Raw genomic sequence first — 15,396 nt, forward strand, 5'->3', positions numbered from 1 at the left:
TCTGTCACTTTAAGACCTGACATGCATACCATTTTCCCCACTTTATTTAAGAAAAAAAAAAGTTAATGTAAGACTTTCTGTTACTCATTTGAGACTATTTGGTGGAATTTTGGCCTAATCGTGTTTTTGTTCATTCAAGCGCTGTCTGAAGCGGCTTTCTGTGGACTCGAGTCGTGTGCGTGTGTGTGTTTGAGAGTCACAGGCCTGGCATGTGAATCTCCTGTGACAAACACACACATTGAGTTGTGTCTTGTTGCACGTCAATGGTTTAAAAGCATTTGTATGAATAAGAGCGCGATCATATACACTCACCTAAAGGATTATTTGGAATATCATACTAATACTGTTTGACCCCCTCTCGCCTTCAGAACTGCCTTAATTCTACATGGCAGTGATTCAACACGGTGCTGAAAGCATCTTGCAGTTGAGGAAGATTTGTGGGATGCACATCCAGGGCACAAAGCTCCCGTTCCACCACATGCCAAAGATGCTCTGTTGGGTTGAGATCTGGTGACTGTGGGGGCCATTTTAGTACAGTGAACTCATTGTCATGTTCAAGAAACCAATTTGAAATGATTTGAACTTTGTGACATGGTGCATTATCCTGCTAGAAGTAGACATCAGAGGATGGGTACATGGTGGTCATAAAGGGATGGACATGGTCAGAAACAATGCTCAGGTAGGCCGTGGTATTTAAACGATGCCCAATTGGCACTAAGGGGCCTAAATTGTGCCAAGAAAACATCCCCCACACCATTACACCACCACCACCAACCTGCACAGTGGTAACAAGGCATGATGGATCCATGTTCTCATTCTGTTTACGCCAAATTCTGACTCTACCATCTGAATGTTTCAACGGAAATCAAGACTCATCAGACCAGGCAACATTTTTCCAGTCTTCAACTGTCCAATTTTGGTGAGGTTGTGCAAATTGTAGCCTCTTTTTCCTATTTGTATTGGAGATGAGTGGTACCCGGTGGGGTCTTCTGTTGTAGCCCATCTGCCTCAAGGTTGTGCGTGTTGTGGCTTCACAAATGCTTCGCTGCATACCTCGATTGTAACGAGTGGTTATTTCAGTCAAAGTTGCTCTTCTATCATCTTGAATTAGTCTGCTCATTCTCCTCTGACTTCTAGCATCAACAAGGCATTTTTGCCCTCAGGACGGCCGCATACTGGATGTTTTCCCTTTTCAAACCATTCTTTGTAAACCCTAGAAATGGTTGAGTGAAAATCCCAGTAACTGAGCAGATTGTGACAAACTCAGACCGGCCCATCTGGCACCAACAAACATGCCACACTCAAAATTGCTTAAATCACCTTTCTTTCCGTTTCCGACATTCAGTTTGGAGTTCAGGAGGTTGTCTTGACCAGGACCACACCCATAAATGCTTTGAAGCAACTGCCATGTGATTGGTTGATTAGATAATTGCATTAATGAGAAATTTAACAGGTGTTCCTAATAATACTTTAGGTGAGTGTAATGTTTCTAGTCAAAGGATGAGGATTTTTTTTAATATTGTGTTAAACATTTTTAACGCTTTAAAAAAATGCTTGCTTTAACGCATTCATTTTGACAGCCTTTATACATACAAACAATATAAATGTAATATTACAGCTTGCATATGCCCAAAATGCCACAGATGAAACAAACTTGGGACTATTGCCTGATAGAGGTGTGTACGTGACAATGTGAATGTTCTTCTCGTAACACTGCATTGGATGCAGACCTTATGCATAAAGAATTTAAAATATATATATTAGTGTACTCATTGTAATGTTTCAGGGGACTGTTTTAATTGTTTTGTTAAATGTGCCATATTTAAATAAATATGTGTGTAATGTTTGAATTCATCCAATTAAATAAGTTGTGATTTTAATCACAGTATTGCCTCATTTACGAATTTTCAAAAAACACTGACTGGTTGTGAGAACGTTGCCTTCAGAAGACTATGCGGTGATGAGGGTGAGTAAATGATGATTTTCATTTTTCAGTAAACTATCCTTTAAATTAGATTTAGACTGATGGTCTCTTCATCGTTCCACTTGGATGTCTTTATTACAAAGTCAGAGCAACTACCGATTTTGTAGAAAGAAACAGTGCATGTAAATACAGATATCTGTACATAAAATATAACAAAAGTCTCTTAAAAACGTACAGTTGTATATTTACAGTGCTACATGAGGAATGAGATGACGCTTACCATGTAGTCTAGCTTGAAACAAACAAAAAGAGGCAAACAAAACCCTTAGTACAATCGATTGGTCCATCTTTTGGAGTTTTTTTTGCTTTGAGAGTTGATTGTCTTAGGTTTTATCTTATCTGAAAAGAAGAATGCTAAAAGTCCATAGAGCAGCCTAACATTTTCATAGGCGACTGCTGCATATTGGTTCCTCCTTGAACCTAAGAGACGCTCATAGTGCCGTTTCTTCTGGAGACGCTGTCGAAAGGCAATCCTGACTCTCTGTCTTCAAAGTCCTCTGTGACATCATTATGGAGCAGCTCATAATTGGAGTGGTTGTGAGCAGCCATGCCGTTTAATACCGGCCCGTTCCTCTCGTCCTTCCTGATGGACACAGCCAGTGTCGCCAAGCTGATGTTAACGTCCTTAAAGGCGTGCAGAAGGAAGATGCCAACGATAATCGTAATGAAACCACTCATCGTCCCAATGATGTCATCGGTCCCCATGTGTTCCCATTCTTTGAACAATATGGCTGAGCAGGAGAGCACAGAGGTGGTGAAGAACACGTAGTAGATGGGCGTCACAAGAGATGTGTTAAAGATGTCCAGTGCTTTGTTCAGGTAGTTGATCTGTGTGCTAACGCAAGCGATCAGGCTCAGCAGCAGCAGCCAGGCCAAAGGGTTTCGCAACACTGGCTTCCCAGCAATGGCCTCTTTAATGGTGATGCCCAATCCCTTCACGCAGGAGACCGACAGGGCACCAATCACAGAGCAGATTGTGATGTAGACCAGGATGTTGGTCTGCCCGTGGCGTGGACCCATTACGAAGATGAAGATGAGAGCTGTGATGATGACAGCTGTTGCAAAGACCACAAAGCCTAGAGAAAAGACAAATGTCAGTTATATACAGCATTTTTTTAAACACTTTCAAAAGAATCCCTTAAAGGCCCACTGAAATCAAAATGGAAGTTTTATAGTTTTTAGGATTCGAAAAAATAGGATCCAAGCCCCTTTGATGACGTGCATGATGACGCGCATGAATCTGTCCGTCATCGTCTAAAGCCCGCCCTGATGATTTCATTGGTCTAAACAGTTTCTGTTCGGGGATAATTACTCCTCTATGGATCGAGGTCAGACCGAACCGCCCAACCTAAAAATGTCGTGGGCATCCAGGCTAGGTGAACAGCACATATATATAGCGTGCTATGTGATAGGAAACGATTCAGCGTAAATTTGCTTTCATTTGAGGCAAATGAAGTCTGTTTTTACGTTAGTTTCACACACCGCAGCAGAGCACACACAGTGTAGACCAGAGCCGTTGACTAGAGACACGAGAGCGCAACACGGATCATATGCGCGAGTCGGCGCAGAGAACAAACATATCGGATGGACCCATTTGAATTCTGCACAGAATACTGTATTTCAAAGCGTTATGGAGGAGATTATGATAAACGGTTAGAGGAAACTGGCTTTACAAAAAAGAAAGGCTCTAATCAAACTGTATATTAATGAAACTCTAGTGGCTGTTTCAAAAAAGGGGAGGGGCTGCTAACAGCCCCTGTTTCAGAGGAAATCACGTCAACACATTGAATAATGCGACGCGTTTCAAGGCAACTTTAGTGGACCTTTAAGAGAAACATTTGTTTTAACAATGTAAACATGTATGTGCACAGTCGTTCAAAAGTTTTGGGTCAGTAAAAAAATTAATTCATAATTTTATTCCGCAAGGATGCATTAAATTGCATGACATCTTTGATTTTAATAGTATTTAACAATATTACTATTTGTATTTTTGATCAAATAAATATAGCCCTGGTAAGCATAAGATACTATAGAAGCTCGTTTTCATCACAGAATTATTTTTTTTTCGCAATCTGACTATGTCTGGCAAATCTGACTTTATATTACGCAACTCTGACTTTAAAACGTGCAATTCTGGCTATATCTCGCAATTCTGACTTTATAGCTTGCAAATGTGAGAAAACGTCAGAATTGCGAGATGTAAACTTATAATTGTGAGATAAAAAGTCACAATTACCTTTTAAAATGTTTTATTTGAATGGAAACAAGCTTGCATTGCAAGAGACTTATTTTTTCAACATTCAAATATTCTTACTGCCTGCCCCCTAAACTTTTGAACAATTGTGTAACTCATATTAAGTCTAATAATTAAGTAACTAATAATTTTCTCTTATCCAGACAACAGCAATGCATATTAATACTACAATAGCTGAATTCAGCTCCTCCACAAGCTGTTTCTATCGGCAATGCTGAATCACATTCCAGGAGAGTCGTCATTGTCTTTACATGTCAGTTTACCTGGATCAACCAGTTTTTTGGCCATGTCTTTCAGGCTGTCGATCTCTTCCTCTTGAGGTGCATGTATCACCATGGTAGTGGAACCCAGGATACTGAGCAGACAGCCAAGCTTTCCGTGCAGGTTCAACCTCTCTGTCAGGAAGTACGAGGACAATACCGCACTGCAAAAACAGGCAAACATTAAACTTAATCACCTTAAAGGGTAGTCTTCACTTACTCACCCTCATGTCATAATGAGGAAATGACAGAACTATTCCTGAACTGAAACCCAAAGTCCAAGTTATGACCCATTACTGACTTATGCCTATAATATTTTTTAGAATTCTTGAGTACTAAGTAGAAATATTTAAAGAACCTGTACTTTGTAACAAAGTAGATACTACAGTTATGGGTAGCACTTTATTTTACAGTCCATACAATGCACTTAATACAGTAATTACAATATCTTGGTAATAACTAGTTACTAACCCTGAACCAACTCCTAAACCTAATCACTGTAGTTACTTTATATCACCCAGTATTTTTCTTAGGCAAGTACGCTGTAAGAGCATGCAAGTACACATCCTGTAAAATAAAGTGCAACCCAATTATGGCTATTCATTATGATCTTTTTTTGTAACAAATTAATTTACAATTGTCTAGGTTTTCATGACTTACTATATAATGATTTTTTTACATTTACTTACAGCATTACTTGAAAAAATTACTTTTTCCCGGACTAAAAATCTTATGTTTAAGCATATATCCAGGTTTTTCCAAGAAGCGTGGAACCCTTGTTCTTCCAAATAAAAAAATCTGTTATTAAGGGGATGAATTCAAAATTATTTTTGGTCATTTGTTTGAGCTTATTTTACTTTTTGTCTTATAGTCTACATGAAACCCCTTTAGAAGTTTATGGTGAATAAAGTGTGAACATTGTGTTGTAGCTGATTTTGTCCGTTTGAGAAGATAATACCGTTGACATTAAGCATTTAGAGATGTAGCAACTACTACGCTTGTACTTGGTTTACAAAACATAAAAAGGAAACCACAAACGCTAAACCACTCATGAATCACACTTTAGTTTTCAGGGTGAAAATAACATCCTGCAAAAAAAAAAAAACCCTGCATTTTTACAATTCTTTATCCACCTCCTGTACCAATAACATTTATTTGCACATTAACAATAAACAGGATGACATCAACATGAGAAATTCATGAAAGGTTGACAAACCTGACTAGCACACTGAGAGCCCCGAGAGGAGTGACGAGGGTGGCGGGAGCAAAGGCATATGCCGCGAAATTGGCAGCTTCACCTGCACCCACTGTCAAAATAGACAGAAAGAAAATAGTTACTTCCAAGCAGCTCACCCACAAACATGATAAATATATTCTGTATGTAAACAGCTGCTTCAAGTTTGCCTTGAAGGTGAATATTAGTTGTTTACTCTGTGTCACTTACTTGATAACAAGCCAGCCCACCAAAGCCATTCTTTTAAGTATGCATGACCTCCTTGCCCTAGTAAACAAGTTGATTAATATTCAATCTAATTCAATATACTGTCAGAAATTTGGTGTCATGCTTTCTCAAATTAAATTGCATTGAATATCATATATCTGCCACCGTACTTTCTAGATATCAACATTGAAAAAAACTCATTGATGACAACTTGGTTCAAACATTATAATCCCCCAGACATTTCTGTAACTGTCACGGCGCAGAACTAAAATCAGTTTGCCAACACTACTTTGTATTGATGTTAAACAGAGATGCAGTATTCCGTTAACCCTCCACATTATAGAACACAGAAAAAAAAGTATCATACTCAAAATTGCATTTATTTAATAAAAACTCAATAAAACAAATACAAATATATTCTATTTGTTTTCTATTTTACTGTGTGGTAAAATGTCATTTATTCCTGTGATGGCGAAGCTGAATTTTCAGCATCATTACTCCTCCAGTCTTAATAATTCTTATTAATGTCAATGTTAAAAACAGTTGACTACTACTTTGTTTAAAACAAAATCAACTATATCCACAAATCAGTTTTTATAAATGTTAGTGTCATATACATCTTTGACCTAACAATATCATACATTATAGTACATTAACTTTTACTATAAATGGTAAAATATAAAAAATGGAGGTACCTTAGAATACCCATTTATGGGTAATTATCAGAAGTGTAATAAACATTTTTAAAATGTATTTTCACTGTGCATTTTCGGTTGATTGTTCTTTTGTAATCACACTATAGATTCATTTAAATTAAAAACATTTTTTTTAATTTTAGTTTTTTAGTTTTTTATACTAAAGAAAAAAAACCTATAATGTGTAATTTCACTATGTTAAATATATATATATATAAAAAAATAAAATAAAAAAAACTCTTTAATACCGTGCAATGGAACGTAGACTACTACTCTATGCACTAAATATGTATTCCATGATGTGGTATTTATCCATGACAAATCATTTTGAACAATTTGAATTCAACTATAACACAAAACATGTTTTTTTTAAAAACCTTATTTAATCAAAAACAAGTTTGAAAAAAACTTGAGTTATTTAAAAAGTCCATAAAGGGTTAAATATCTCAGTATGGTGAAGTCAATGACATGGAAACAGAGTTAATGATTTATAAAAAAGTGTGTGGCAAGTGATCTGTAATGTGCTGCACCTTTAAGCTTAACAGTGACAGCTACTGAGCAGGTGTGTCTGAATTTAAAAAGAAAATTCTCAAAAATGTTCCCACCCATACCAGTTAAACCTCTCTGGCAAATCTGTGTATATTTTTCTAACACCATTAGATAAAAAGCTTACAGAGAGAAACATACCTGCCCGCATCGAGCCCTTTCTGGCCAGTCGAAGGAGTCCTTTCTTCTTTAAGATGAAACTACCACCGATAAATATACTTGAGCTTATTGCCAAAGCAAGGCCTATGTAGAAATCGTACTTTCCTCTGTCTTGACCCATTGTGTCGTCGGGAGAGTTTCCTCTCGTCACATTGACATACACGCACCAAAGTTTCAGTCCAGAGGAACAATCCTGGCCAAATGCAGAGCCTGGAAATAAAGAAATAAATATGTATCATAATTATGTAAATAAGATCCAATGTGTTCCAAGAAAGGGATAAAACTGTCATACCATTTTTATGAGAAACACTACACACATTACAGCTCACAAGATCGATTTCATTCATATCAACACACACACACACTGCTCAGAAGGAGAATGAAAATAACAGTGCGTGTAATGCACAATAAGTGACTAGATGACATCACCAGTACAGGAAGTGACTGTCCACTGCCGGCTCGAAGTCCTATTACACATGTTGACTTAAAGGGAATGAATGCTATCAGCAGAGATCAAGGTTTTATCCTAGAGACTTTTTCCCCGTCCATAACTTTCATACAATGAAAGTGAATGGTGCCTGAGATTTTCACTGTGCATCTATATGCGTATTCGCGGAAGAAGTGTTTCAGGTTTGTTTCAAACAAGGCCAGAATTTTAATGAGATAATTTTATTTTTGAGTGAACTATCCCTTTAAGGCGCGAGACATGAGCATACAGCTGATCCAGCAAACTTTACAGCGGTACAACATCCTATGTCCATTTAACCCAAGTGTAAACCAGCAATCTCTTAAGGGTTAGCATTTGGTTTTCGCGACATTAGGCGATATTTTCTTGATGACAACATTATGACAATTGCCTTATTCATACAGCCAGCCCCAGCCGGATAGCCTAGCCAATTAGCTTCATAATTCACAGCAAAACACACCCGTGGCTAACAGAGGTTATGAAGTCATTCAGAATACCTGGTTGAATTCCAGCGATCAGCTCGACATCGTGTCCGGGCACAGAGATTTCACGGTTTTGACTTTCACATTTTCTTGCGACCATGAAATTCAGACGCGATGTTGACGCGAACCCATGCAGCTCCACCTACACGGCAGCGACGTGCGATTCGTGAGCGAATCGTTCTCTTGGGTCGGATCTTTTCAAACACTCAGTTGAACCGGTTCGCGAAAACTCGGTCTGAACAATTCGTCCATAAATTGACCTGGATTCAATCCATTTATCAAACTGCTAATATAACTAGAAATGAAATGTACCAATTATAAAATAAATAATTAATAATAAAAATATATAATACGAGTAAATTTTACTTAACATTACTAATATAAATTATTGCATTATATTATCTTAAAATACATTAAAAGGGCAGCAAACATCCACCGTCTTAAGAGCTTTAAAGGGATAGTTCACTTTGAAATTGAATTTTGATATGTTTTAGCTTACCTCGTGGGCATCTGAGATGTAGGAGTATTTGTTCAAGAGATAAAAACGATATAAATACTGTTCGTTTTCTCACACAAACCGCTCGTTACGTGTCTTAGGCCATTAGTGTGTACTTACGATGGGGGATTGTTTAATTTGGACTTCTCTGTGTATGCTCTTTGAGGTGGTGACCATAGACCTGAGACACAGACAAGAACGGTTTGACCTAAAATGATCGAAATTGAAACTACTGGGGAAACAAATACTCCTACATCTCGGATGCCCATGAGGTAAGCTAAAACATATCAAAATTTAATTTAAAAGTGAACTATCCCTTTAAAGTTCTTTGAAGATGAAATAACTTTTCACAGAAAAATAATGTATTTTTCAAAGGGCTGAAATTCAAAATACAATACAGGGCATATGATGGTTGAATTTATTACAATGATGGTGAAATTTATCAAGGAACAATAACAGATTAATAATAATAAAATTATTGATTAATTAGAAAAACTAATTCAATTATCTGATTCGGTTCGATATATAGTTTCTCTAGCCACCGACTCATTGAACCGAAAATTCTCTCCTTCGACTCTTACTGATCCGAGAGCAGATGAGTGAACTGATAGTATTTGCCATAGATGTATACAGCAGATAAGTGAACTTATAGTAGTTGCCATAGATATACGTAGGCTATCTATGGTATTTGCTACCTTCACTATCTGATATTTCCTACTTCCCACTTCTGAACTCGTGATTACGAGTTATTGCGTTCAAATTATGACTTGGGCGTTTATGTCCACTTTTCTTAATAATTCCGATAGGAGAGAACTGCAGCATAAGAGCATTTGGAGTGATCTGAGTGTGGTAGGGATGTTATAAATAAAATATTATTGAAAAATATGTTTTGGAATGTATTGTATGATTTTATCAACACTTTGGAATGTAAATTAATATTTAGCAATATACAATTTGCAAATCTAAATGGGTTAGATTTTCACATGATGCAGCAAAACGTCTTGACGTAACAGAATCACCGAATGCACTGATTCTTTTAAATGAATTGTTCGAAAGAGCCGATTAGAGGCAAGTTGGACTCCCAGCAGTACAGGGAAAGTAGAAGCGTGTGCGCATGTGCGGAACCACTATTTTGATTGGTCTTTGACGTACTACGTCCCTATAAGTCCTCCTTCATGCGTTAAAACATTGTAACCAAATGTAAAGTGAAAACTTGTGTTTTTTTTAAATAAATTAATTAAATCGTACCCCCCCTCCTAATATAAAAAGTGTTTGAGTGCTTTATGTTAAGCTAGTGACGTACAGTAGTTGGTTGCACATACAAACGTTGAGACAGGTGCTAATAAACCAGATATAAAGGAATCTCTCTTGTCACTTGTACATGTAACAACATGTAACGTTGTTGTAAGTATAACTAGATAGGTACAGTATGTTATTAACATATATGAAAATATATAAACATCGATAAATTGTACAAGCACAAACTCTTTCGGGTCGGGTTTTCACCCGGCCACAACTCGCAACCACAGAACGATAAAAGGGTAAACTAGACAACTAGAAATGTCCCTATTGGAATACATAAAAATAACACACAACTTACTCTGGGATTGAGATGATTTCCGTTCTCTGGTGGGACTGGATCAGGATGAAGTAGTTAACATCGACTAGGAAGCCAATTGACGTCTACAACAGGTAAGAAAAACAGCCCCTGCTGGCCGTCATCTTGCCATGCTTACAATTACATTAAATTATTGATGGTAGACTGACCAGAACTGTTACCATATAATTATTCTAGACGGAAGTCCTCCCAGTGTTTATTTTTATACAAAGTAGCGTTAATACTTTATATAATTTACCTTATCAAATATTTATTTACAAAAAATGAATTTTTTTAGACCAAGAGAACCATTTCTTATAATGAATGATTTTTTTGATTTCCAATAGGCAATTAAATGTATTATATATTTGATATTATTACATTAAATCATCAATCAAGCAATTAAAAGTGTTTTTATTAGCAGGTTAAAATTGATGCATAATTTTTTCATGAATATAATCCAATCTATAAAATGTTATAGGACTTCACCCTTATTTTGATTTGCAGTGATTTGCAATTCACACATCATATCCGATCTTTGTTTGTGAAAACAACCCTGTCAGTTATTGATTAAAAATAACTAAATAACTAAAAATATGTAGCTACTCATGAGCTAGTCCTCTTTAGCTTTGGTTTGGCTCCAAGCAAGTTTAGCTTCTTGAGAGATGCGTAATAAGGCAACACCCACAGATACTGTGATAAAACCACACAGAATACCCAAACAATCCACAATGCAGAGTGCTGTCCATTCCCTGAAAAGAATAGCGGAGGCCATGATGACACATGAGGTAAAAGTCACATAGTAAATTGCCTCAAACATGTTGGAGCTAAAGCTCTCCAAGGCTTTGTTGATAAAGGTGAACTGGATCAGAATACTGACTACAAGAATTCCCAGCAACCCCAGGAAGAGGTAAAGTGCTCTGCCATCACCGGTAGGTGTTCCACTGAAGGCCTCCTGAGCCGCCAGTCCCAGGCCTTTGCTGCTGGGCACAGTAAAAGTCCCAAGGAGAGAACAGATGCCCACATATACCATAATGTTGGATTTTCCGTGAGCTGGAGACAGCCAACCGATCAGTATGATCAGTAATAAGACCACCAGTGAGATGTACACCAGGAACACTGAAACATGAATGAAAAGATCAGAAATATGGTACGGTACAATATATGAGAGTGAGTTAAGTTCATTCCTCCACACATCAATTAATATAATGATAATTAAGCAGAACTGTTTTAAGAGAAAACAAAAGTCTTTTATTCAGCATCTATGTATTTTAGTGCTGTCAGATCGATTAATCGCAAACTAACATAAAAGTTTGTGTATACATAATATATGGTTGTATAAACATTATTACATTTATATACAGGCCAGATTAAACAGACTAGAAAAAAAGACAATTCTGAACCAAAGCAACCTATTTGCAGGAATAGCCCCTTTGGAAAAATCTGCCGTTAAGTGATTTGCACAAAAGTACAATAGATGATTTCCATAACTTTGCAATTCAGTTCAGTTTTGTGTTATCGGCCCTTATTCTTAAAGGGATAGTCCACCCAATAATGAAAATTCTGTCATCATTTACTCCCCCTAATGTTGTTCCAATTCAAAACATGTATAACTTATCTTTTTTTTGTGTCTTTTTTTTGCAGAACACAATATTTTGAATAATGCTGGTAAGAAATCCGTGTTTGCGAAAAACAACGTTCTTCGCAACATATTTTCAGTTTCACAGAAGAAAGTAATACAATTTTGAAACTACATGGTGGTGAGTAAATGATGACAGAACTTTCATTTTTGTGTGAACTATCCCTTTAACCACCAGGCTGCCATTGAAAATAGATGGATTATGGCTCCACCGGGCATGTTTATCATACCTGGGTCCATCAGTCTTTCCTCTAGTTCTGCTCTTGATGTAACATTTTCAGACTTGGGTGAGTGAATGATGAGCACAACTGAACCACAACAGCACAAAGCACAGCCAAGTTTCCCTATGAGATTGAGATGTTCCTGAAGGATCCAGGATGCCAGAACAGCCCTGATTAATGATGGAAAGACAAAATCACTCCAGGTCACAATAAAGATGCTCTAATATGCTGATTGAAATTGTTTTTGCTGTAATATTTATTTTGAGATTGCCCAGACTACTGCATTCTTAATATAATAAAGAAATTCACCCAAACAGGACACCCAGGGCTCCAAGGGGAGTGACCACAACTGCCGGGGCAACATTGTATGCCAGAAAATTTCCTATTTGTCCCACAATCACTTAAAAAAAAAAAAAAAACATTAATACACAATTTAAACTACCATTATTGACATTAGTTTAGATTTATTAGCAGATATAGAGGTATAACTCACTTGCAAGTGTACCAGACCACCACACACAGTCAGCCAGGTAAGTTCCACCTTTGGTGACACAGATCATACTTTAAATACATCTGGACAGGATGTGTAACTTTTCTCTGGGACTGATGGTCTGATGTTAAAATACCTGATTTGCGGGCTCGCAGTATCCCCTTTTTCTGGAGTACAAACGTGGACCCATTGATAAAACTAGACACAACGGCAATCACAACACCAACGACTGGGAATGAAGTGTCATCCATAAATATGCGAGTTTATGAACGGTCAGTGTAAGTCTTTAGATCACTTTTTTGACTGTTGATGAATCCCTCATAGGCTTGTTTTATAGACTTATTCACCTAGAAATGCACGAAAACATGAATCGGCGTACATTACATCCCGGAAGTTCATTCTCAGGGGTCCTTGCCAAACTAACGACCTCTACTGGTTAAAGCAGAGGACTAAACTATCTATTAAAAGAGTATTCTAATACGGGGTTTTAAACCCGTCTTGTACTCCAGCACTGCGCATTTTGAGCTGATGAGTTGAATCAGGTGTTCTTCTTCTTCCTCTTCTTCTTTCTTTTAAGGCGGTTGGCAAACAACTTTTTTAGTGTCATTTCCACCCCCTGAATCAGGTGTTAGATAAGGGAGTCAGGGAGACATACACAAATGGTTTCAAGGGTTTAAAAAACCCCGGCTCTATATGCCTTAACGCAAATAAGTATAGTATAATAATTAAAAGGCCCTTGCTGTGTTTCTTGCGTTATTTTAGTAATATGAGGTTCAAGCTGTTAACGGCAGGTGGCGTTGTAATATAAAACGTTTACGTTAAAACGTACTCGGTTACTTTCGTAACCTCGGTTCCCTGAGAGAGAGGAACGAGTATTACGTATGGGAAAAACTCCTTTTCTCGAGAATGTGAAGCAAAACTTTTAATAAAGGTATCTATGTAAAGCGCAGTGAGCTGCACGGCCATAGCCCAGCGCGAGGAGCGCTCTGATTGGCCGGGCTGCGGCAACTGCAGGAACCTATGGTGAGGCGGCTGAGAGGAACGAACCAATGGGGGGCGTTCCAGAAGCCCGCCGAAAAAGGTGCTTATATTTGCATACAGGAGGCTATATAAGACCCTAATTCGCCATAGGTGTCAGGTTTTAAGATCGACTGAAGCGATACCTGAGAAGCATAAACACGGCACGGAACGTAATACTCGTTCCTCTCTCTCAGGGAACCGAGGTTACGAAAGTAACCGAGTACGTTCCCTTTCGAGAGAGGTTCCTCGTATTACGTATGGGAACACAATGTAAAGCGCCGTGTGTGCTGACTGACCCAGTATACCCAAAGCACATGTTATAAACCCCCGAGACACCGACAGAGGCGGCTTATAAGGGGAATGAAGAACCGGAAGAGTCGGTTCGTTTGAACAGCTGATCGGACATAGTCGGATCTTATGATGAATGAATAGTGCTTAAGGACTAATGTGTACAGGCCAAAATGTAAGGCAATCTGTTTGCCAGGGTCAAGATAGAGCCTAGATGGAGAGAAGCCCTGCTTGTAGAGCTGGAACCTCCAACTTGTAGAATCTGATAAAAGTGGACGGAGAGGCCCAGCCTGCCGCCGCACAGATATCTTCCAAAGAAATGTCACACGACCAAGCCCAAGATGAGGCCATGCCTCTAGAGGAGTGGGCTTAAATGCCTGTAGGACAGGTTAGGTCCTGGACCTATATGCTAGTGGGACTGCATCCACTATCCAGTGTGAGAGACTGTTTCATGACAGCACAAACTTTAGTGCGGCCACCGAAGCAATGAAGAGCTGATCCGACTGCCTGAAGGGGGCGGAGCGCTCTAGATACAATCTCAATGCTCTGACTGGGCAGAATAGGTTTGCGTCTTATTCTCTCTGAGACGCGGGTTAAGCAGTGCAAAGACCTGCATACTGAAGGGGTTGATAGCACTTTCAGCATAAAACCATGCCTCGGTTTGAGCACAACCTTGAAGTTGCTGGACCCAAACTCAAGACAGGAAGGGCTCACGGAGAGTGCAGGTAAGCCACCCACTCGGTTAACCGAGGCCACAGCCAGCAGAAAAACGGTTTTGAGTGATATGTGCTTCAAGCTCGTGTTCTGAAGTGGTTAGGAGGGGGAACCCTTCACGGCCTCCAAAACCATGGCGAGGTCCCAAATAGGGACCGAGGTAGGGGCAAGGCGGGCTGAATCTCCTGGCCCCTTTAAGAAAACACACAATAAGATCACTTTTCCCTAGTGAATGTGCCGCGATCGGAGCGTGGCTAGCTGCTATGGCGGAGACACACACCCCGAGTATGGAGGGGGGACGACCCGCATCCATTAGCCCTTGGAGAAAGCGAGCGGTTCCGCCAGTTCGCATGAGTGTGCGTCGATGTTTCGCGTAGCACATTGGTTAGAAAACCACTGACCACTTCAAAGCAGAGCTGCCAGATAGCAGGGGCTCTAGCTTCCGAAATAGTGTTCATAACTTGTCAGAGAGGTTCCCGGATACCGTTGATGGGCCATACGTGGAGGGCCCACAGCTCGGGATTGGGATGCCAGACCTTCCCTTTCATTGGCAGAATAGGCATGGGGCTGTGTCTGACAGCTGAAACAGTATGGGGAACCATGTGCGGTTCTTCCAAAGTGGGGCTATTAAAAAGCACAGGCTG

The 15,396-nt window shown here is 38.9% G+C and overlaps 2 protein-coding genes across 4 annotated transcripts; both read right to left on the reverse strand.

Moving 5' to 3' along the window:
- Positions 1-1,567: 1,567 nt before the first annotated feature.
- On the reverse strand, positions 1,568-10,519 carry nipa2 (NIPA magnesium transporter 2). Of its 3 annotated transcripts, none has more exons than XM_067459955.1 (6): positions 10,384-10,519; positions 7,322-7,549; positions 5,943-5,999; positions 5,715-5,805; positions 4,502-4,662; positions 1,568-3,060 (listed from the first exon to the last, which is right to left on the reverse strand). In XM_067459955.1, exons 2-6 carry the CDS (start codon positions 7,458-7,460, stop codon positions 2,405-2,407), a joined length of 1,104 nt encoding a protein of 367 aa, XP_067316056.1. In that variant the 5' UTR covers positions 7,461-7,549; positions 10,384-10,519; the 3' UTR covers positions 1,568-2,404. The 3 variants fall into 3 exon arrangements, with proteins under 3 accessions (XP_067316056.1, XP_067316053.1, XP_067316055.1); XM_067459952.1 differs by lacking the exon at positions 10,384-10,519 and adding an exon at positions 8,303-8,458; XM_067459954.1 differs by lacking the exon at positions 10,384-10,519 and adding an exon at positions 7,632-7,760.
- Positions 10,520-10,787: 268 nt separating this feature from the next.
- nipa1 (NIPA magnesium transporter 1) lies at positions 10,788-13,144 on the reverse strand. The gene is made up of 5 exons (XM_067458453.1): positions 12,867-13,144; positions 12,734-12,781; positions 12,550-12,640; positions 12,250-12,410; positions 10,788-11,499 (listed from the first exon to the last, which is right to left on the reverse strand). Exons 1-5 carry the CDS (start codon positions 12,979-12,981, stop codon positions 10,994-10,996), a joined length of 921 nt encoding a protein of 306 aa, XP_067314554.1. The 5' UTR covers positions 12,982-13,144; the 3' UTR covers positions 10,788-10,993.
- Positions 13,145-15,396: the final 2,252 nt, after the last annotated feature.

This window comes from Pseudorasbora parva, chromosome 12 (genome assembly GCF_024679245.1).
Source record: "Pseudorasbora parva isolate DD20220531a chromosome 12, ASM2467924v1, whole genome shotgun sequence".
NCBI classification, from domain to species: Eukaryota; Metazoa; Chordata; class Actinopteri; order Cypriniformes; family Gobionidae; genus Pseudorasbora; species Pseudorasbora parva.

Excerpts from the sequence above, each read along its gene's own strand:
- nipa1 (XM_067458453.1), bottom strand. The coding sequence starts at position 12,981 with ATGGATGACACTTCATTCCCAGTCGTTGGTGTTGTGATTGCCGTTGTG. Across the intron at positions 12,782-12,866 it reads ACTGCGAGCCCGCAAATCAG|GTGGAACTTACCTGGCTGAC; the intron begins GTATTTTAACAT and ends GTGTCACCAAAG. Across the intron at positions 11,500-12,249 it reads GGAAAGACTGATGGACCCAG|TGTTCCTGGTGTACATCTCA; the intron begins GTATGATAAACA and ends TTCATGTTTCAG.
- nipa2 (XM_067459952.1), bottom strand. The coding sequence starts at position 8,387 with ATGGTCGCAAGAAAATGTGAAAGTCAAAACCGTGAAATCTCTGTGCCC. Across the intron at positions 5,806-5,942 it reads GTGGGCTGGCTTGTTATCAA|TGGGTGCAGGTGAAGCTGCC; the intron begins GTAAGTGACACA and ends CTATTTTGACAG. Across the intron at positions 3,061-4,501 it reads CAAAAAACTGGTTGATCCAG|GCTTTGTGGTCTTTGCAACA; the intron begins GTAAACTGACAT and ends TCTTTTCTCTAG.